Below are 24,050 nucleotides of genomic sequence, written 5' to 3'. Positions count from 1 at the left end.
AAAAAAATGTAAAGGTGCCCCTGCACCCAGAATCAGTCCCCCTGACGACGTACATTACACCGTTCGGGAGGTACTGTTTTCACAGATTGCCATTTGGAATTTCGTCAGCGCCCGAGCACTTTCAGAAGAGGCTGACACAGATGCTGGCAGGACTGGAAGGAACAGTGTGTCATGCAGATGACATTCTTGTCTTTGGATCATCGCATGAACAGCATGACCACAGACTGAGCAGAGTGTTGGAGAGACTACAGAAGGAAGGGCTGACACTCAATAATGAAAAATGCCAGTTTGCTGTGGACGGTGTCAAGTTCCTAGGTCACATTGTCAGTGCCCAGGGCCTAGAACCAGACCCTAACAAAATTACAGCAATCACACAGATGCCCGCACCCACAGACGTTGCAGTTGTGAGAAAATATTTGGGCATGGTGAATTATGTTGAGAAATTCTCGCCACGCATTGCTGAGCTCTCACAGCCCATAAGAGAGTTGACAGTATGGCCAGGACCTGTGGATTGCGGATGGACTGATGATGAAAGGTGAGCGACTGGTAATCCCTGATTCTATGCAAGAGGAGTTGCTGAACAAAATTCATGAAGGTCACCAGGAATTCAGCTATGTACCTGGTGTTGGTCGACTATTTCTCTCGCTACATAGAAGTAGCTAACCTCACTTCCACTACTACAGCCCATGTAACGGAGAAGTTGAAGTCTATCTGGGCACGTCACGGGGTCCCTGAGGTTCTGGTTACGGACAATGGTCCGCAGCTAGCTGCAGCGGAGTTCGCGGACTTTGCCAGAGTACGACTTCAAACATATGAGCAGCCCCCGTTATCCTCAAGGTAATTCCAAGCCTGAAAGGGCTGTGCGAACAGTCAAATCTTTCCTGAAGAAGGGAGAGGATCCACACAGGGCCCTCATGGCTTACAGAGCCACACCCCTGGCACAAGGTGCATCTCCTGCACAACTACTGATTGGTCGAAACATCAGGACGCCCCTGCCCGTCAGTCAGAACAAGTTGGAGCCAAGGTGGCCTGACCTACAGGCTTTCAAAGAGAAGGATAAGTACCTGAAGGAGAAACAAGCATCCTGTTTCAATAACAGACATCGTGCACAACAGAAACAAGAGCTCAGACCAGGACAAAGAGTCTGGGTGAAGAACACCGAGCAGACTGGAATCATCACAGGTCCAGCCCAGACACCAAGATCCTACAACATCGAGCTGCCCTCTGGAAGTTTTCGCAGAAACCGATCCCACATCAGGGTCATTCCAGAGACTCCTACTGTTTCTAGATCAGGGCGCATGATAAAAAGACCAGTCAGGATGGACTTGTAATAACCTGTGTCTTAGGTAGAAAGTTGTGGTCAACAGGGCAGAATAATCCCTGCACAGCTTTGGGGACTCAGGCAGTCTACTCTGAACCCCTGGATAGGAAGTGAATTTGAGTTAAAATACTATTTGATTTTGTTTAAAAGAAATGTTGGTATTCACTTAAAGGGGGAGATGTAGAGAGATTGAGGTGGAACTTTGGTCAGCTAATGGGGAACACAATAGGTGATGGACCATTCATTAAATGTGCCAGAGTATAACCTGACCTCGTGGGGTTGAGTTGTTGGGGAATAAAGCTACTAAAAGGATACACGCTGTCTCGTCAATATTAGATAAGCTACAGTATCTACAGAACCTGTGAAGCTTATTACAGTTTCAATAACAGTCTGTGTTACAAATGCAAATATAATGTAAACCTAAGTTACAGCTCCCCTTGCATGGACCTCGCCTCAGTGTCAAACATCAAGGAAGTCATGTAGTGCCGTAAAGCGTAACGCACTTTTCCCGTGGTTTCGTACCTGAACACCAAAGTTACATAGTGCAAATGCATAGCGTCATTTTCAATATCAAGGGAGGGTGGGTAGGAATGAAAGAGGTGCCATTTTCTATATTACAAGTCAGTGCACCATGAAAATGATTTTGAGGCTGTTATTTTAAGGTAAAAAAAAAGTTACATAGTGTTGCTTTAAGTAATGCTTAACTAATGCATGACTCATGATGATTTAATGCATTTATTAATGCAGGATGTATCATGAATTCCTGTTGCTCGCCATTAACAAATGATCAAGCCACTTTGACTTTATGTGATTAGTTCACACTTAATAGATCATCAGTTAATGAATGTTAATTCACAGTTACTTCACACATGAATTAAAATGTGATTGACATGCAGGATTTCAGTTACATAAATGTTTATTAATGTAACTGTAATTATGTTTATTATGTTAATGTTTACATCTGCCGACCAGCTTTATGAAAAAAAAAATTGCTTTATATTTCTATGTGGGTACTTTTCTGCTTTCAGAGAGGTTGAGCAAATACATGGGTCTGAAATAAAGTTTTGTGTAACTGGAATCCAACTAATTTGGTCGCATATCAATTAGCAATTAGGGGTGTGAATCTCTCCCTTATAACACGATCCAGTATGTATCTAGATACATGTACTACAATATGATTTAGGGACGATACATTTTAATACAGAACGATTTGGTGCGATTCGATGTGATTCGATTCAATGCGATATGATGCAATCTGATACAGTTATTAACATTTGTTTAATGTAGACATTCATTTTCCATTATAAATTACAATAAGCCAATTCTATAAAAGTGGAATTGCTTGCCTTCAAATAGATATATTTCATAAAAGACCAGGGTAAATTGATATATAGTGAATATTGTAATGACCCTGGATGCACTGGAGCATTATTAATTGTCAATTATAATGTGTTGTACAGCGGGCGGTTCACAAGTCTTAATTTAAACCAATCTCGCTTCTTATGAAAATGAACGGCATTGACATCAACATGACTTATGCCAATGACATAGTCATGTGCCAAAGTCATGTGCCAACATCATCTGCGTATTTGCAGATTCATGAGCACACCGCTGCTAAAGTTTCGTCAGATTAGTACATGTTGTTCATCAGTTCATCATTGATGGAGACACCGACGTGTCTGTCAAAGAGATCACGTATGTCCGCATCCTGGTGGATGGACAGCCTACATCTACATCCTGGTCGGACATATGGAGGTGAAAAATGCCAATGCTGATGATGAGGATGTTTTTTAATAAATATTTTGTACCATATAGTGATGAGTAATCAATTACCTGCAGTTATCAATGGCAATATTACTATATAAAGGTTACTTGTAATATCAAAATTATTCAGTGTTTCTTACTGTATGTGTATGTTGGGTTTTTTTTTTTAGGAATCTATGCAGCCCCCAAGTCAGCATGGTCTTCTAGTCTTGGGGATTCATGCCAGGACTGGCTCCAGAAGACAGTGGCCATTGGAGCGGCTGTGAATCTTGGGAGGAAGGGAGGAGTAGCAGCGAAACTCCAAGAGGGGCGGGAATGCACATCATCCGCTTCCCTGCATGCCTCATAGGTGAGCTGATAATGGTCCACTTCATTAAATCAAAGATCACCAAAATGGCTATGGTTCTTTGTCTTGATTGCCAACAGAAATGTTGGATTTGTACACTGTTGCAGATTGGAGCTTGCACTACTGTCTGCCCAGAAGGATTCACCTAGAATAAAAGGCAATGTGTACAACCTGCTCCACTTGGTTTTCAAGATGTACCACTTCAGCTGTCTGGGTCAGAGCTGTTTTGGTGGCACGCGGGGGAGCTACACAGAATTAGTGTTTTTTTGTGGTGGTTTTAATGCTGTGGCTGATCGGTGTATGTATGTATGTATATGTATGTATGTATATAGACAAGACAACCACATTGGAGAGAGGCATCGTGAGCTGAATAACAGCCCATCGGCACCACCAGGCCTGCAGGAACTGTTTCCTGACAGCGACTTGTTCCTCTCATCGTACCGCCTTGCTGCCATGCATCAGGCATAAAACTAAGATTGCCTGCCCTGTTTAATTTTCTTTCTGATTATATTTTCTCTGTTGAAGATTCTGTGAATTCGGTCACCATTGGACTCCATGGCAAGATCCCTGAGGGGAAGAGAGTCCTTTACATTCTTATTGTGATAAAATGCTATAATTGGCTGAAAAACAACTAAGTCCCCCCTACTTTTTTGGGTTCATCAGTATTTGATCACAATACGTGAAAAAAAGTGCCCTTTTAGCCCAACAGCGCCATGGAGGCCAAACATCGGCTACCCTACCGTTAACACTGGAACGAGGATGTGACGTTCTAGCGTTTTCAAATTGTAATTATTACTGCAGTGTAAATGCCATGATTTCTTCTTTCCTTGACTTTTCTTGATTTTCCGAAACAATTATTTGTTTGCCCAAGTAATTTCCATTTGGCTAGATTTGAATACTTAAGTTAGACTAAAGAATTCAATCCTTCTCATCAATCAATTATTTCCACTTAAGTGGAGAATAAAATTAAAACAAAAACATAGTTTTCACATAGTTTATGGTGTAGGCTATTTAGAATACGGACTGTAAAAGTTTGCATCTTTGATCCAGCTAGTCAGTTCTTGACTAGCTGTCTTATTTTCAGAATAACGCATACCATTTTTGAATGCTTTTGTATTCCAGCCTACGTCCTGAGATATGCTACCTTGGACGGTTGGACGGGAATCGATAAACCAAACTGAAGAAAGCTTTCTTCAAGTGTCGGTCAAGAGCAGGCCATAAACAGGCGTCACTTTCAAGCCACTGCTTTGGCCTATGGACTGCTTTCTCTATCGCCCACTCTCTCTCTCTCTCTCTCTCTCTCTCTCCCTCTCACACACACCCACATTCTCGGACAGTTTGATTTATATGTTTTGAGTAATGCATCAGTATGCATCACTCAAAACTGCATTATCAGGTCGTTTTAATATTTGTTTCATTTTTTTGGGGTCCGAACCCCAGCACGATTGCTTAAAACAGTCAACTAAAGTTATGCCCCCCGCTCCCCACTGAGCTCCGAGCCACTCCAACATCGCCCCAAGCTGGTACCCGAACCTTCTGGAGAGCGGCCGCCGAAGGACCGGTGGATACTTCTACCACTGTTCTGCTGCTTCTACTGTAGTGTTGTAGTGTAGTGATTCTTTTGAACGGCTCAAAAGACTTTTTATGCCCAGGTTTTACAGTTTTATGTCATTGTTTGTTTAGTTTATTGTCTCCTCTATCGTTTTGTTCCCAATTACACTGGCACCATGACATGCCCCTTTTCTGACGTGTTCCTGACATTGTACATGACGCACCAGAAAAAAATTCTAATTTCTCCTGGCAATGGGAAAGGTGTCAATTGCCTATTTTTAGCGGGTTTACCCGAGTTAAAAAAAAAACGGTAAACCCGTAATTTTGGTTTTAAAACAATATCAGACACAAATTATCACAGAATGATTAAAAAATGAGAAGCTCCAGTGAGCCTCAAGGGATCAGAATGAACAACAGATAAGAAACAGATTTTTTTTTCCCTATGGGTCGGTATACTGCGTGGATGCATATTTGCATTCAGCGATAAATCTTGCGTCTTTACAAAAACCATAACTGTTTTGAACACAGCTACATTCAGAACTGTTTTTGACAAATCCATCCATCCGCTGGGCGCAGTCATTTTCCTCTGCAGCTTAGCATCGAGCTAACACAGTTAGCATGAACCCCGACGATATCTCTGTCCCAGAGATATCTCGGGTCACAAGAATCTAATTGTTATTGACCTTCTCGTCTGAGTAAGATGGAGAACTCCCCCCAAAAAATGCCGTTTAAACATTCTTTGGTACTTTTTTATCTGTATTGAACTATATCATAGCTTATCATAGCTCTGACCTCATTGTTGCAGCAGGTTTGTTATCTCCATGCATGGACAGAACAGAAACGTGTACCACGCATGCGTCATTTTATTGCTTGCTCTCGATTCAATAAACTGTGACGAAAGTGGCCGTAGCGGAAATTTCAATGTAGCTGTGTGTTTGTATTTGTGTGTGTACCTTCACAAAGAAGTTGAGATGGTGTGTAGGGAAGGACAATAGTGTGTGCGTGTGCGTTTGCGTGTGTGTGTGTGTGTGTGTGTGTGTGTGTGTGTGTGTGTGTGTGTGTGTGTGTGTGTGTGTGTGTGTGTGTGTGTGTGTGTGTGTGTGTGTGTGTGTGTGTGTGTGTGTGTGTGTGTTATCGGATGCCTGCATCTATGAGCAAACAAGCATATAGACTAATGGACACTGCTTAATGTACCACCCTTAACCTGTCTGGTGTCCAAAAATGGTGATCGGGGGGGGATCCAAGTTGAGAATAGATGGATAGGTTTTGAAAGATATGAATACATTGATATGAATACGATGCAGATGTTTGTTTGTGAGTATGAATGAAATGACAAAACAGAGGGATAAAAAGAGTGAGAGAGGTAGAAGGAAAGATGGTGAGGATCAGTAGGTCATTCAACCTCAAAACCTAACCTCTACCTAACAGAAGCCAATGTAAGGCATATTTCCAACAGCTCAACTGGGCTTAAAAAGTAATCCCAATTGTATTCATTTCTCATATGAAATGAAATGAAATTATTTATTATGCTTTCCACCCCGTCCTGGCTCTGTGCATTTGTTTTGCCCATCGTCGCATTCCCCGTCTCCTTCCCTGCTCACCACCGGTAACGCAATGAAGTTGCCACGGCAACCGGAGTAAATGAGCGATGGCAACCCTGAGGTTGGGAGACGGGAAGGAAGGTCCGGGTGGGTGGAGGTGTATTTGTGAGAGTGACAAATGCATAGCGGAAGGGCTGGGATCCGCATAGCCCCCCCCGCCCCAACCACCCCCACCCCCTAAACCGCCCATCCACCCATAAACAATAATGGCTCTTAATGCACAGTGCAACCTCCCCGGGGAAATAACGGCCGTGTGATGGGACTGCTCTGCTAGAGCGCCGTGCAACACATGACGAGGATCGCCTGCTTTTAATTGTTCTGCAGCCGTGCTAAAATGCTTTGAAGAGTCTTCTACTATACAGGGTTCTGCAAATGTGTTAGTATTGTGTATATGTGTGTGTGTGTGTGTGTGTGTGTGTGTGTGTGTGTGTGTGTGTGACCGTGTGACCGTGTGTGTGGGTGTGGGTGTGCGTGTGTGTGACTTGCACACGAGCCTCCTCCCCTATTTGGAAGTCGCTCCCTCTGGCCTTGGAACAACCCCACGGTAGCCATGTGGCTCTCGCTAATGGACAATTAAAGGGCTTGCAAACAGCTTTGCTCGCGGCTACAGCGCCTGCAAACAAAGCAGTTTATAATAATGTATGCACACACACACACACACACACACACACACACACACACACACACACACACACACACACACACACACACACACACACACACACACACACACACACACTCACCCCCCCACCTCCCAAACTCGAAAATGGAAAACAGAAAGACTCTGCTTTTAGTGATGATGTACCATGACAGAAATTGTGACTGATGGCAATAATTACCGTTTTGTGTGTGTGTGTGTGTGTGTGTGTGTGTGTGTGTGTGTGTGTGTGTGTGTGTGTGTGTGGGGGTCATCACATGCATCAAATGAGATGAATCAAACGTAATACAGTGTAAACAATTTCACTTGTACTAAGTAAAGCCTGTGCGATGGTTGCACTGTAGTGCTTTTGTTCATCGCCCAACTTGGCTTTAGTTTCTTCAACTTCTTGCGAATTTGTTGATTGTTTTTTAGCTTTTTTTTTTTTTTACCATTGCATGAAATTCTATTAGGCCTTCATTCCCTCTCCTGTAAAGCTTGAAACTCGTATCTGGAAATGCATTAAACACCAGCAAATCAAATGAACGAACCACCCCTGTAAATACCAAACTTTCCTCGTTATTGTACAAATTGCATTAGAAGTATGTAGGAAATTTTATATTTTTCTTCTTGAAGTTTACAATCAATAATGCAGGACGGGTTGCCGCAAGGAAAATGCTCATCGCATTTCTAGTGGTCTCCAGAAGGTGCAGGAGGGACTATGTGGTTCTTTGGGGGTGGTGTTTGTGCGGCGACCAACCTAGTGACCTCCGCCTGCTGCTGGAGCTGCTCCTGCACCTTGCAGCACACCTCGCCGGCGGTATCGTTGACCTTGCCAATCTTGGTGAAGAGGGCGGCGATCTTATCACTGCGAAGGAAGCCTGCCGCCCGCCTCTTCAGCATGTGACCCAGGCAGGCCTCGATGGCACCTGGTGTGAGGCAAAAAGAAGAAGTGGAGTATTAAAAGAGGGTCAACATCTTCTCATATCCACCTATCTCCACCTGGCTAATGAATTTTATCATCGGTGTGTTGGGGCAAAGATGTCAGGAACGAACACCTTTCTCAAAATACCGTGGATATGAGGAAACACACACGCTCATTGAATCTGAGGATCCTACAGTGCAACCCGCTATGCCGTTCTTTCTTTTCAAAAGCCATAAGCTGGTTCACTTAACCTGCGGTACGGTCCATGGCAAGAACACTGACATATTTAGAAGGTCAGAAGGCAAGCTTCCTCCTGCTTTCCCCATGGAGGCCCTTGGGGTCGTGGTCGTGGGGTAGTAAAATTGTCTGGTAGGTACCAATAATCTGAAGCAGAGAGGCCCTTTTTCGCAACATCTTTGCATCGTATTCATATTAATGTATTCATATCTTTTAAAACCTATCCATCTATTCTCAGCTGTATTTTCGAGCGTGAACCGTGTATTTACACAAACGTAGAAGGTGTAATAGTGTACATTGTGACTAAAGGTCTGGGTGCATGTAATTGAAAACAACAGCAACAACGGTTCTGGTACTGGTTGTAAACCAATAGTGCTTTTAGGTGGAATTAGCGCCATACCATTTCCATTACTTTCAAATTCCAATGTTTGACTTGACCGGTATATATTCTCTGATCATGCAGGGAGTTGATCGGCACCGCTGCCTTTATTTTTGTATGTGCAATTACCACCAGGTCTCTACAGATGGTAATAGCGTCGCTCTAACTGCGTGTAGCTATTAACGCCGGTGTTTGCGAATTGGACGCTTTTTTCAGAATCAAGATCAGATGCAAGCTCCTGCCATTGTGCTCTCAGGCCTCTTCAGCTTGTGTCTGTGTATGGGGTGTTTGGATGGGTTAAATGCAGAAGATTAATTTCCCCATGGGGATTAATAAAGTAGTATTTTATTTCAATTTATAAAGAAAAATTTGAAACTGGGAACTTGGGAGGTAGTGAAGTAGAATTTCTAAGTTTACTGCAACCCTATGATTTGAGTCAAATTGATTGACCCTAAAATAAAAAAAACTTCCTTCATCCACATTTTAACATAATCAACTCCCTTTTATGGGATGAGCTTATCTATCAATCTATCCATCTATCTATTGTTAGGAAACATGCTGATCAAAAATAAATAAAATAAAAAATGATTTGTTGAAAAGGAAAATACATTTGCATGTGTTTACTTCTGCACCATCTGATTATTACAATCTCAGGGGCGAATTCACAAAAGGTTTGCAGCTTTTGTGTCCACTAAACAATTAACAAATAATTGAAATAACAATGACCAACAACAACAAATAACATTTTGAAAATAATGGAAATGGTTCTGCCTGGGGCGGTGGGCGTTACGCACGGGGAAGCCCCCAACTGGGAGACCCCATCAAGGCAGATCCATTTCTATTGGATCCATTGTGGGGGGGGCAGAAATTGCCCATATTTACTTTGCCACATGGATTATTACGATCAGACGCCACAAAACAAGGGCAAATTGCACTCAGCAGTAAGACTTTATGGGTGTGTTTGCGCTGGGATATCATTAGCGCAATATCTTTTATGAATCAGATGCTAAGACGGTGCAAATTGATACGCCATTCATGGTGCTATTAGTGGCCGCAATCCATTCTTTGCGAATTTGCCCCTCAGTATTTACGTATTTATTGCAAAATATGTTAAAATAAAACAACATTTTCAGTAAACAACTTCATAAACGGTTTTATTAGTACAGTACTATTATTGGATATGGTGTAATACAATTGTAGTTAGAGATGTTACCTTCGACACAAAGCCCTGATACGCGTATCAAACTCACAAGTAATTCTAAGTAAAGTTCGCAGCTTGCTTTATTACAGAAATGATCATGTGAATGATGACGTTTGAAGCAGCTACTGCTTCATTCCCTCAGTGAATCGCATGACTGCTTTGATTCGCTGCCGCCGGTTTTGTCTGTCTTTCACTTTGGTTCTTTCTTTTTACATTTTATTCTTCTGTCCTTGCATTTACTGTCCAAATAAATATTCAGTCTCATGCTCAAGATTTTATTATCAAAGTTTGAAACATATTGAAAACATTTTGTCAATGAACAAGTATAATTTGTTGCCACAAGGGGAATCGAACCTGGGTCTACTGTGTAGGTGGGCAAAATGCTACACTATACAACACATCAGTTAATGTGTTCATACATTAACGACCTACCTGTTTAACGACTGTTTGGACTTACGACCTGCTCTCTGACCAGACCTGATCTGATCTGTATTGTACGCTGCGTACAACATCGCAGCGTGCTTGCTGCGTGCGCGGCATCTCAGCTCAAGCATCTCCTCGTGCATCATCCTTCATATACTGTATACACTATATACACCATATATCTTATATATACTATATACACTGTATACATCTCATCTCATCACAGTTCTGAGACTCAGTCTTTTTTCCGCAGTTTGTCGGTATTCACTACACTAACGTTCGCAATGGCCACACCCCCTTACCGTGAAATAACACGGGTCCTCGCTTATCAACCAATTCGCTAAACAACCTGGTCCTAGGAACGGATCTTGGTCGTTAAGTGAGGAGTACCTGTATATATTATATACTAGGTAGTCAGGTTTGTTACGCCTCATACATTTCACCAGCAGATGGCGATGTTTATTCTCTCAAATTAAGCTCCCAGTACTGAAGCCATTTTCAACGCCATGCGTTGGTAAACCATAATGCTTCAGAAAACTTGACTCGACTTTGGAAGCAGGCTGTAGACTGGGCACCCAATTTGATTGAGTGGGCAAGACGTGGGCTGAGCCCACCCCTGCTCATAGCCACCGCCTCTGTGCCAAATACAATGGCCATTTATCCTTTTTGGTCAGATTTCACTGCATCTATCGTCTATTCGAAACAGTTTTCCTGGCACAGTTTGTTCGTGGTGGTGGCCTTAAGCAGTAGGGCTATGATGAGATGAATAAAATGGAAAATGCTACCGTAACCTGCACTTAGGACAGCTGATCAACTGCAGTGGTGGATCAAGCATTTCATGACTACTAAACCACCACCCAAATATTTTACTGTAAGTAAAATGGTCATTAAGTGTACACATTGTTTTAAGTAGTGACACCACTAGTGGCTGTAAGCCTCAATCTTCAATCGATTTAGAGTTAATTGATACGCTCATCACTTTTGATAAACTGGTAAAGCAGTTGTGTTTGTGTCGCAGACCTACTGTATGTTATGTAGCTGAATGCTGCTTGATCAAGTCCTCTGAATAAGTACTAGGGGTTTGACTCTTTTTCAATCCTATAATTCTACCAAACTATTATTTGGAGTTTGATTCTCAAATTTTTGTCTAAATTGTGGCCGATGTTTGTGGGTGTTGTGTTGCTTGATGCTTCCTCTGGGTGTGGTACAGGGATATCCTGTGCATGTGCTTTGTCCTTGTTCAAATAACGGTCCGTTATTAAGTTGAAGTATTTAAAGTTAAAACCTAGGTAAAGCTATACATTTTGTTTGGTACAACATTGCAATTTATTCTTTCAAAGGACAGGTTTATTTATAGTATATTGTAAGCCATGCCTTAACAAAAACCTGTTAATTGGCTACAGCAGTGTGCCAGTCGGAAGCACCGCAACTTCCTGTTTCTAGTCTTGCAAGCGTGGATGTTACCAAAAGAGCTGATTTGCGAGGTAGTGCAAGAGAGTCAATAAAACTAACTTATTTTAAATGCACGTTTTTTATAGCATTTTTACAAAACTTTAAATGTGAATTTTCCATTTTCAAAAACAAGATTCGTCTCCTCCTCCGCCATCCCACTTTCACAGTATGCTGGGCTCATGATATTTTGGGCGCATGCAGCCTCTGATGAATCATAAAGTACTTTCCATTAGACAAACAAGCATTCATAATTGTCTGCATGAGTAATGTATTCAAGAACTAATTAATTTTTTTATTTTTATTTTTTTACTTGGGCCCTGGGAGCAGAGAAACAACGATTCTACTTTGCATACAAATGCGGTAATTGTTATTTTAAAAAAAAATCATCTTTTTTTTACATTCATGTGTGTGAAAGCCAGTGTATGAAGTGTCTGTCGTGCTCCCAGCTCCACACTGTCACTACCCTTTTCCCTAACCCCATCTCTTCACCCCCTATCTAGTTGCTTATAAATGTCACAGTGAAAGTTCCAGCACACTCGCGGCTTTTCAAGCAACCACGCTGTTTTGAGCTCTCGGTGTGAACTGTTGACTGAACTATTATAGGGAACATACCTTAGAAATCCTGTAAGATTCCTAAATATTTTTTTCATAAGCAAATTTAGCTTGAAAAGTTCTCTTTCGCTCTGAGTATATTTGCATCTTTACCGTTGAAAAGTTCTCCTTCTCGTCAAGTATACTGCCCACTTTACAAAGATCAATCAATGGTCTACTTGCCGTTACTATGTACCAGCGTCCTTTAAAATCAGCGATTCTAGTAGTATAGTATCATAAGTTGCATGTTCACTATAGTAAGTTTTTACCTGTTTAGAAATGGGGTTTGAGTCACGTCATCTGCAATTTTCACCACAGGATCGAAGAGTGTAAGGATTAGTTCATTATTTTTTAACCACAGCCTTGTTAAAATGTTAATTCCCACCATTTACCCAAGTGTTCACAGCACAACCTTGCTGAAGGCTTTAATATTGAGAGTCGTACCCCATGGGGCTAGCCGTGTCCAATGGGGCAAACATTAAATTGTGTTTTTCGAAAACAGTAAGCTCACTATATTATCAGTCTTTTTACATTATATAAAAAATGGTCACAAAGCAATATATTTTATCAGATTTTTTAGGGGGTTTATTGACTATTGCACTTTGTCAGAAGACGTAAGAGACTATAAACTAGAAACAGACTAGAAACAGGAAGCTGCCCCTCTTTATATTTTGATAAAATATCTTGTAATACAAAATTGTTCATCATCTTAAAAAAAGCAGTCTAAATAAATAAGGAAAGATGTCATGAAAGAGAAGGACAATGCTTGTAAGGCAGTCAAACAAGACATATTTTAACTTTGATAAAGAATGTTATACTCGAGAATTCTGGGCCAATTGATTTATCTCCCAAAGAAAAATCCCATTAGATCTATTGCTTATTTTCAAGCTGTTCTCTCTCTGAACAAGCTTGCGTGGACGCTTGAGAAATGGGTGGGTGGGTAGGGGTAGGGTTGGGAGGGCAAATGGTTTTGCATTTGCATGTGGATCTGGCCCGTCTCCACTGAGCTCATTAAAAGATTTAATTAAGAGAGCAAATTAGCCAGCACTGGTCGTCTTCCTTTCTTTCCTTTCTGCCCCGCCTGTCTGTCTTGCTACCATTACTGTGACTTTAATTTCTGGACGCCTGTCTGCTTGCCCGGCTGTCATGGGTCTCGAGTTTCCTTACGAGTTCATTTGTGACTTTTAATAATTGTAATCCCTTTTCCTGTTTGCCTGGCTTTTTGCTAAACATCCACCCTTGACTCTCACATAGGTCTTGGTATCATCATTGGAATAACAAAGTCACATTTATGACACATTTAGTCTGTATACTGTAAAAACCTTTTAGTTTATGAACAATTTAGGTATCAAATTTCAGTAAAAAATAATGTTTTATTACTCAATTTTATGACTAGGCCACTACCATAGAAGTATCATGTTTTCATACCAAGCGCTAGACTACACTGCTTTTAATTAAAGTTCCCTATGTGCACATGGACCCATGTGGGATATTTTGGTTGGTACTTGAGTTGCGGATTAAACCCGCACCTGTACTAACTGCACAAATCTGCAGACAAACAAAAAACTTGATTTAGGATGTACATATATTAGAGCTGTGACTCACTACTGCCCTAATGCCCTATAATCTGATTAATGTCCATGAGTACATTTTGACAAGATGGTTGTTAGTGAAATTATAGATGGTGCTTACCATCTATGTATGTTTTTATTTTAGATTTAGATTTATTTCTGTTAGTTGAGTTCCTAGGCTAGGCTAGTCGCGGAGCGTAACTAGTCTGTGTGGAAAAAAATACAATGAAATCCATCCTATTTCTTGTTTTCACAAATAGAATAAAGGTTTCACAAATCTGAAATAGGGTTTTAAATGTTGTTAGTCTAATCTAGTCCAGGATTGACTACTATAAGTACAGTAGTTTTCTTTTTCTTTACTTTTCATCTAGGCCTGGTCTTAAATGGCCTGTGAACCATTAAATATGGCCAACAGCTCTATGGAGATCTCCACCGTCCCATCTCTTAGGACAAACGGGGACTCCATGACCTCATTCACACCATAGACAGTAGAACAAAATGTCATCAAAGATGTCGCCCGTCAGTTTCTAAAGAGACAATTTAAAGCCTTGGGAATGCGCTTACACCTGCCATCATCGTGGCAGGAAACAGAGTCAGAACTTTGTATGTTATTCTCCAGCCGGGCAGAGTGTTGGTGTGGTGAGGTGGAGGATGAAACCACCAGACAGTCAGGGAAGGAAGAGACACGTATGAATGAGAGACCTCTCAATCATGGCACATAGACCCTTAAATAAACCTCTGTGGGAGTCTCTGCCCACAGGTAGGGGTTTAGGGAGGGAGATGGAGTCTTTCTTTCCGTGGTTTGCCAACATGGTGAGAGTTTTTATTGTAAAGATGAACAAAAAGGCCTGCTGGCCAGAAGTATAATTAATAAATTATATTAATGATTTTGGGCACAGAAGGAATGGTTGGCTGACGAGCCCGTGCAGTGATTTCCTCTGCAAGACAGACAAACATTAAGAAAGCTCCCTGGCCCGAGTCAGACCGATCAGCACTGTGCGGGCATTGATTTGGCCTATTCGAGGCAGCTTGGCAGCCGCGGGAAAGGGAGCCATACCGCTGTCTGCAGCCGCAGCTTGACCCGACCCCTTGGTCCGACCCCTTGTTCCGCCACATACCGCACAGCCACCTACCAGTACCTCAACTCCCGCTCTGCGAGTTTGCGACTGAGGTACAGCACCGGCCGCTCGGCCCCCTCCACTTGGTGGGACAAAACCGCGCCCAGCCCTCTAACAGAAGCGTTGGTCTGCAGACAGACAGGGAAAGTAAGGGTTAAACAGCACTGGCTTCCCAAAGAGAGCTGACTTTACCCTCACAAACGCCTGCTGGCACTTCTCTGACCACTGGACCGGATCTGGAGCACCCTTTCAAGTTAGGTCAGAAAAGGGGCTGGTTAGCTCCGAAAAATTGGGTACAAACCTGCTATAGTAACTGTCAAGCCACAATAACTGCTTTACCTCTTTCTTGGTCTTGGGTCTCGGTGTGTTTGCGACTGCAGCGGTTTTATCAAGCTGGTTTCGGACCAGGCCTTCACCCAAGTGGTACCCCAGATACCGTATCTCACTCTGTCCCACAGCACACTTCCTTGGGTTAACGGTGAGCCCAGCTCGCCTCAGCGACTGAAGCACTGCGCCCACATGCTGCATATGCCACTACCAGGTGTTGCTGTGAATGATTACGTCATCTTGGTAGGCCGCGGCATTTGCTTCATGCGGCCTTTTGAACCTCTGGCCCCAGCTCATCCCGCTCAATGACTGGCGTGACCAGAGCCACGGACGCCTCATCCTTCATTCTTTTAAGAGGTTCAGGTGATAAATTTGTTTCGCCCCCTGCCTGTCAGACCGTTCAACCTCATAATCTACCTAACCAACCCGCCGTGTGACCACAAAAGGTCCTTGCCACTTTGGGAGCAATTTAAAGCTGGACGTAGGGAGCAACACTAACACCTTGTCTCCCGGTGCGAATTGTCTGAGCCAAGCCCCCCTGTCGTGTAAGAGCCGCTGATGTTCTTGACCTGCTTTCAGGTCCATCGGGTTATGGTGAGCCACCTGGAAGAGCATTTCCCGGCGGCTCTTCGGTACCGACAACTGGGTTATTTCCTTTCCTGCCTGAGTGTCACGGCTCATTCGATATAACCTGTCCGAATCACCGAAAAATACATGTGAGTGAGCTCAGCTTTTAGGCACATCCATACGCTATCGATTTTAACTACCCCCTCAAAGGCTCCGCATTGGGTGTCGTCCCGCAACTGCTCCAGCAGACAACCTCTCCGCGTCACGCAACACTCACATCTCCTTACCGACTGTGAAGCACTCCCCCAGCCTCTCTCATCAACGTGTCAAACCCTGGCCAATACTTGCCCATAATCAGGGAGTGTGACAGACGGGAACTAACCGCAGCCTGTATCCTATGCTTTTCCCCCTTTGTAACGAATTTAGAGCCGGACCACTGGATAGGTGTGATCATCCCCATGCACGCAACGAACCCCCACCTGTGGTGCCTCCACCAGCGGTCTGGATTGAACCACGCATTGCTGGACCATCGTCTGCGAACCCTCCGACTGGAGGAGGGGTCCGGCAGGCCTGCGACCTGGATCACCTGGCCGAGTTCCATCGGGGGGCAATCCCGGCGGTCATGGCTGGGCCGCCTGTAGCCCTGCCCAGATGTCTGTGTAGCTCCCTGATTTCCCAGGGCAGCAATGCACAGGGAGCTGACGGGGGACAGAGAGGGGACAGCACAGGAGGGGGAGACAGCGTCCCACAACACCACAGGACCCGGCTGGTAGACATCCACCCTAACCCGGGCCGGCGGAAGGGGTATAGTGAGGGAAAGAAAGGGGCCATGTCCTGACACCCGTGGGTGCGGCAGAGCCCCGGCTGTTGCCCTCCGGGGCGCTGGGATGGGCTGAGGACCCGGCGAATCCAGCAGGGGTCCTAGGATCTGACGCAGCGGTATAAATAGTATAATAGTATAAATAATAAATAATAATAATGATTTCAGGTGCAGGAGGAATGACGCTCCAGTCTTGCTCTTGGTCGGCTGAAGAGCCCATGCGCCGATTTCCTCTGCAAGACAAACATTGAGAAAGCTCCCTGCCTCGCGGGCGCTGATTCAGCCAATTAGAGGCAGCTTGGCGGCCACGGGAACAGGAGCCATGCTCCTGTCTGCAGCCGCAGCTTGACCACGTCCCTTGGTCCACCACAACCTCTTTTTCAGGCTTAATATCCTCTTTATGGAACATAATTTACAATATCAAAACCAAGACACCCATTGGAAGAAGTAAAATTTGCTATTAAAATTCGTTAGGGAAAAATTTATGGATTCTTCGCAAGAAGTTTCTTCTTTTTCCATTGACTTCCATTCAGTTTAAAGCCCTTCCACATCGGCTTCAACGCTCCATTGTGTGATGTCATATGACTTTCTCTGAAAAAGGCGAGCCGCTTTTTAAAGTTTTTTTCCAAAGTGTTCTACTCTGCCAGACAAGCTGCCTGGTGCATTGCCTTTCAAGAACGACCACTTATCCTGTAGAAGTCATTATAAAAATAACAGAAAATACAGGCGGTGACAGTTGGGGAGAAAATGCTACATGTGAGCGCTTCCTAATCTTTCCACACACACACAAACACACACACACACACACACACACACACACACACACACACACACACACACACACACACACACTGAAACACACACACACACACAAACACATAAGCGTACAAATCTTAGAAGTCTTAGAAGCATTACCCGCACACGCAAGACGCACACTTATGTAAGTGCGCTGGCGAGCACATTTTTGGTATTATCGCCTTGTGATTCTCACCTTTGCTTTACACCGCTCGTTCTTTTCACTCTCTTATTTATTCTTCCTCTCACACCTAGTTCACACTCCCCCCTGCACATTTCAACAGCATCTCTCGGCGGCCTTTTACTCTTTTCTCTCTTTCTCCCTTTCTATCTGTCATCCCTTGCAAGTATACGTCCAGTGGAAACATTACATGCACCCAACAATTCAACTTGAAAAAAAAAAATAATGGAAATGGGCTCTGCTAAATGCCACTAAATTCTACACAGCGCACCTTTGAGGAGTGACTCCCAGTTAAAATATTTGTTTGCCCGAAGCGAATAGTTTCCGAGTCTTGCATCCCTATTAGTAGGCCATATTAATTTGCACAGTTGTACAAGTTGCTGAGATTTTGAGCGGTTAAAAGGATGGTGGTAGTCTAATGACCTGAGAGTAAAGTGCAGGTTTATATTCACAACCAATCTCTGGTAGCAAGACAGTGGTGGTTGTGATCATTTAAAGTGTCACAGGCTGGTTGGCATTCGTGAATGCCGGCAGTGGCACATTATGAGGAATCAATTTGCTTTGCCTTGGAAATGGTGGACTGGCTTATTATGTTTGGAGTACTGAACTAATCACACTTAATTGTTGTACAGCGTTGAGGCTATTAAGCATTGAGATGTGGGGAGGCTTGCATGCAACATTGCCTATGTATCATGTATGTCAGGTAGGAAAGCGTGACTCTTTTGATTTGTGTAGGAGTGAGAGAGGTTACCAGCTGCAGCCAAGAGTCAGGGTAGTACAAGAGGATGGAGAGTGGTGGGAGGGGGTTAAAAAAGACTCGAGAGAGGTGAGAGTGAGTATTGGTTCTCACAACCCACCTGCTTCACTCTGGCCCCAAGAGACGCTGTCTCTGATGCCTTTTCCATTCTCAATGGGCCCTCAGGACTCCCAGTAGTAGAGTAGAGTAAGTCCAAATAGGTCCAAGAACCATAGTCAAAGGAAACAAATAAATACTTTGGATAAACCCATCAAATTCAGGATCTTTAAAGGTCTTTAACTTTCACCAGTTGCATATGCTGGCAGTTGATAAGGGAATTTTATGAAGAAATGAGGGTATGTGAAGTACAATGTGTCGACAAAGTCTAAACAATGCCTGGAAAAAAAATGTACTGCTTACAATATCATAGTATCAACTCACAAGCAGGCTCTGTTCCAGGAAAATATCACTTGTGCTCAACAGGGGCTTTGCTGGGCAGGCACTGTGACAAAATGGCCAAAGAGCCATGCGGGCGACAGGAGACGGAATTTGTTTTCGAACAGCACAAAGAAGATACTGCACATCTTGGTACTCCCTTCCAAATGATTCCCACTATAGTCACTGGGACAGACAGAAAGATTGGTAGGTAGGCACACACACACACACACACACACACACACACACACACACACACACACACACACACACACACACACACACATAAACACATACAGTACATACAAACTCTCTAATCACCCACAGTCTCCGCAACACACCCCAATTAAGCAGGAGTCTGCAGAGTTTATGGAATTGGTTAATGCAATTGGGGATTTTCAACGATGTTCTCATATCATTAAATAGATCTGGAGTTTGTTCAGTGTGTCGTTGCTCCTGTGTGAGGTTTTGAGGATGAGCATGGATGTTTTCCAACCGACAGAACTACTGTGCTCCCTGTGAAACCATCTCAGACAGCCTCCGAAGCCATATAATTAGGGAGGTTTTGCGACATGATGTCCATTTCTTATCATCTGCCTCTATATGTGTGCAATCCGGTACACCGCCACGTCGGGAAAAAAACGGAAAGGGCTTTGATCTCTCCAAGCAGTCTGCATACATGGAATCATTTGTTTTTATAGTACTGTATTCATACGTGGCATACAACAGGAGATAAAGTTTTCCTTCCAGAAGATCTCGCTTGGACTGCCGCTGTTCTCATCCACTGCCATCATTTTCACATCCTGCCTACCAAGTCTTTTGTGTTGCAAGATCAAAATTGTAAGGCTGCACAAATTCATCAGTTGCAAACAGAATGTCAAGGCTCCATCCGTGCCTCCATTTGTTGGTTCCCTTGTGTTTCTATTTGTCCGTCTTCCCTTGTGTCGCTTGTCTTTCGCAGTAGGCCTCTGTGTGTGTATATTGGCAGGGGCGTGGCTTCCGGTCTCCACTCTCTCGGCTCCCTGCTCCGCTTACACACCTGCAGACAATCGGTGCCTCCTCTCCTCTACAGAATTTAAACACCGGCTCTTCACCTACTTCTTCACAAGGATATTGTTTCACCTCTGTGGTACTACACCCTAAGGCCAACATAAATCTAAGTTTAATTCAAATTTGTCATGCATTGAACATACCCTAACCAGCCTCCCCTTGTCTCAGGATGTTTCATTCTACCTGCCATCCTGTCTACCCACCTGCTGTTATCCTTCCACGCTACCCACCAGCTATGCGGCGCCATTCCCCATCTTCCCTCCAGGTGCAACCGGATCCTATTACCGTCTTCCCCTCCATGCCAGACCCTCGTCCACAAATTCTTTTTTCCTTCTGCCTACGTCTCGAGTCTGTGTCCTGCATTTGGGTTCCACCCCCGTTAGTAACACAGAATAGCAAATCCAGCAGATCAAGTTTCGTTACTTATGGAAATGAAAGGTTTGACTCTTTTTTTTGAGATTCAGTTCATGGCGAGCCATTCAGTCAAAAGAGCTATTTGATCTTTCCGACTCGTTAATTTGATTCATTTGGTGTAACCCTAATCTTTGCGTCCAGCCCAGCCCAGTTGCTTTTCTTTAGAGTGAAAATAAAACTTGGCATGTATTTTCCTTCTCTCCTTTTCTCTTACCTTTGTATTCGTTCTATGAGAAAATGAGAAACTCACTGACTGAATCAATATTTAATCACCCCTTGTGAAACGTCCGCTCTGAGCCCGGGAGGGAGGGAGGGACAGAGAAAATGGATACAAGGAAGAGATGGCTGGGGAGGCAAGAGAAGGTTGAGAGATTAGAAGGGATTGAGGGATGGGACACTGAGGGGGATTGCTGGAGAAGTTGCTTTTTGAGAAGGATTCAAAGAGGGCAGCATTCAAAGAGGGTAAAAAGTCTCTTTTCAAAGCCCAATGCGTTGTGTCTCAAATATTTATCACAGTCGGTTGAGTGGACATAAAACAAACGTTGATAACATAAAGCGATGGTTGCACCCCGGTACATGAAACAAACATGGGATACTCCAGTACTTTGGGAAAGTCGTTATTCTTTAATCATCAAGAACTGCTTGCCATAACTCTGTCCTGTGGTCGACCTTTGGCATGCAAGAGCACAGCATTTTTGTTACACAAGACCTCCACCAATCCCCCTCTTTGGGGAACGATTTTACCATGTTTTGGTCTATAAACAACTACTCACCATTACTTAATGTACCTGGAAAATATAAACATAGAAACATCAGAAGACACCATGTAGCCTCAAAACATAATACATAACATAACAAACATAAATGACATAAGCCCAAGAAAATTGGAACAGCAATTTGGCATGTGGCCTCTTCCTGTGATAGCTATGGCAGTATAGTAGGAGGGAGAAAAGGAGAAGGATGCAACCAGGAGCGTCTTTAGGGGTATGTTCAAAGCAGGTGCTGGTGGTGTGTGTGTGCCTGTGATGAGTCCGCCGGTGAGTACACGGGTCTTGTCCGAATAAGTTCTGGTGTATGAGGTCGAAATTCTATTGTAGCACTCTACGACTGCAGGAAAGCCCAGAGCACCATGCCCTGCAGCCATGAAGACCCACCAGCTCTGTGAGGAGCCAAGAGCCAGCGGTTCAACACCCACACATGGCCCCTAGGAGCATATATCAATCCCAGAGAGCATGAGGAGACCCTGCACCCTTGAAGTGCACACATACAACCCACTCCCACGTGCAGGCACAAGATGCACCTGCAAGCACAGAACCCGCCCCACACAAAGGCGAGGCCCGCCACACTGCAATCGGCTAGATGCCCCACCCGGCCATAAGCCCCAAGCACACACCCATGTAGCCAAGTGCGACACCCTGAAGTCAACGCCCCCCGGCAGTGCCCGTAGACAGCCATATACAGTATGTGGCCCCTCCACCATCACTGGCACCTGGGGCACCCAGCTGGAGTGGATGCCACACAGCAGGAGCAAGGCCAACAGCTATCTCATGCACAGCAACCCACCTGACGACGCTCCCTATAGCCCCACTGGGTCACAGCAGACCAGAATCCACCGGGCACCAGGAGCAAGCCGCCAGGACCAGAACCCAGCCGTCAGGGGGCCCGGTCACTCAACCACACCCCTGCACCAATCCATCAGCGCCCTGCCACCCCAGAAACCCTGGTGCTCAATATGTGCTGTTAGTAATTGCAGTTAAAATTGTGGGGTGTGGGGGGGAGGAGGGGCGCAAATGGTTCTGGTTTGACATACCTGGAGGATTTGCGCCCCTCCTCCCCCGCAGACCATGAACTAATGGTGTGTTGTTTGGAGTAAGATTTGTGTTTGTGTGTATGCTTATATGACTGGTATTAAAATTGCAGAACAGACATGGAGCAAGCCAGGACAGGAGCGTGATGGGCAAGATCACAGCCGTCCGCCACATCCCTATACACTTAGCTCGCACCCCACCTGTACTGCAAACCCTAGGCCTATTGTGTGGTGTATATATTGAGTTTGAGTTCTAGCACGGGAAGAGATGGGTGAAGCACAATCAGATCAACGAAAGGGTGCAGTAGGCCGGGCAGCGGCAATGAGGAACCCACCCTGGACCTGACCGTGCCCACCGCAGCCCCCTGTATCAGGAGGCACGCAACCCATAGCGCCAAGCCACAGGCGCAGAGCGGCCCGCCATGTCCCCAGCAGACACCTGACTGGGCCCCGGCTGCCGCACATGCGGACCACAGAACAAACGACGGCAGACGGCCAACCCCCCCCAAGGGCGCAGACACCCCCCAAGGGCACAGCCCCCACCCACACCCCGACCGGCCAGCTCAACCCAGAGACAATAGCAGATGCCACACCCCCCCCCCCCCCCCATGGCTACAACACCAAGTGCCAAGGACGTCCCCACAACAGCACAGCACCCACCTGACTGCAGAGCCCTAGTGAAAGACCCCAACATGCCCCGAAACACCTCCATCCATCAAGTATTGATTAAATGAATCAAACTTGTATTTGGATTTTGCCAGTATTCTTTCCATTGAGATGTATTCTATTAATAATTGCTACCATTGGATGTGGTGAGATTATCTCTGTTTTTCCAATTGTGTAATATTATTTTCTTGGCAATTGTTACGGCGATCAAAATGGGTTGCTGGTGTTTGGGTGGTGGGTCAACTGAGGATAGGTCACCAAGGAAGATATAGGCGGGGAAAGTGGAGTGTTATGACCCAAAAGGGTTTGATAGCTTCTTGATGATGTTGGTCCAGAATGTTTGGATAGGTGGGCAGAGCCAGAAGCCATGAAAGTAGTCTTCTCTGGTATTGAGGGAACAATGAGAACAAGAGTATTTATCCAGGAATCCCATTTTTAACATTTTGTGTTGGGTGACATGAGCTCTGTGCAAAATCTTATACTGGATGAATTCCAGTATAAGAAAAAAAAAAACAATTTTTGGGATTTGCAGGTCATAGAAAATGTGTTAATAAGTACGCAAATACACAAATAAGCTTCTAAATGTTGATATTGATATCAATATATTGATATGTTGAAACAGCAAGGTCTTTTTTCCATTCCATGGGTTGTAAAGACAAAGCGTCATCTGTTGACACTTTGTTGACAAGTTTCTATATTTTGGAAAAGGGATTTTCTTTAATTACCTATATGAGTGAGATGTTCAATCTTTGGAGGTGGTTGTAGGATTTTGTTCGTTAAATAGATTTTTACCTTAAGATATTGCTGCAGTTGAAGGAATTGCAGGACACTGTGATCACCAATACCACTTAACTTTTGGGTTAAGGTTGAGAAAGATATAAGCAAAATTGTCTTCAAAAATGTGTTCCATATGAGTAATTCCTTGTCGTCAAGACCTGGAGATTATTGGTTTGTTTTTAACCAGAAAATCCAGGTGTTACCAAATTGCAATGAATTTGTTTGGAGATTGTGAGTAACCGCTGAGTTTGTTGAATTTCCACCAGGCTGACAGTCGTTACGATGAATGGGCTTTTAAAGCAATTATGTTTCTTTATTGATTCAGTAAGGAATGGGAGATCAGACATTGATAAATCCT

At 44.1% G+C, this 24,050-nt stretch overlaps 1 protein-coding gene across 1 annotated transcript in view; it reads right to left on the bottom strand.

Moving 5' to 3' along the window:
* The window catches only part of sgsm2 (small G protein signaling modulator 2), a gene marked incomplete at both ends in the record, with an annotated part of 115,691 nt that overhangs the window by 44,934 nt on the left and 46,707 nt on the right, over positions 1–24,050 (bottom strand). The window contains one exon of the mRNA XM_080007232.1: positions 7,981–8,149. Coding sequence (XP_079863358.1) covers positions 7,981–8,149 — 169 coding nt within the window. The remainder of the gene's footprint in view (positions 1–7,980; positions 8,150–24,050) is intronic.

The sequence above is a fragment of the Zeus faber genome (genome assembly GCF_960531495.2).
Source record: "Zeus faber genome assembly, chromosome: 9".
Lineage (NCBI taxonomy): Eukaryota > Metazoa > Chordata > Actinopteri > Zeiformes > Zeidae > Zeus > Zeus faber.
This window is presented reverse-complemented; position numbering and strand designations above follow the sequence as displayed.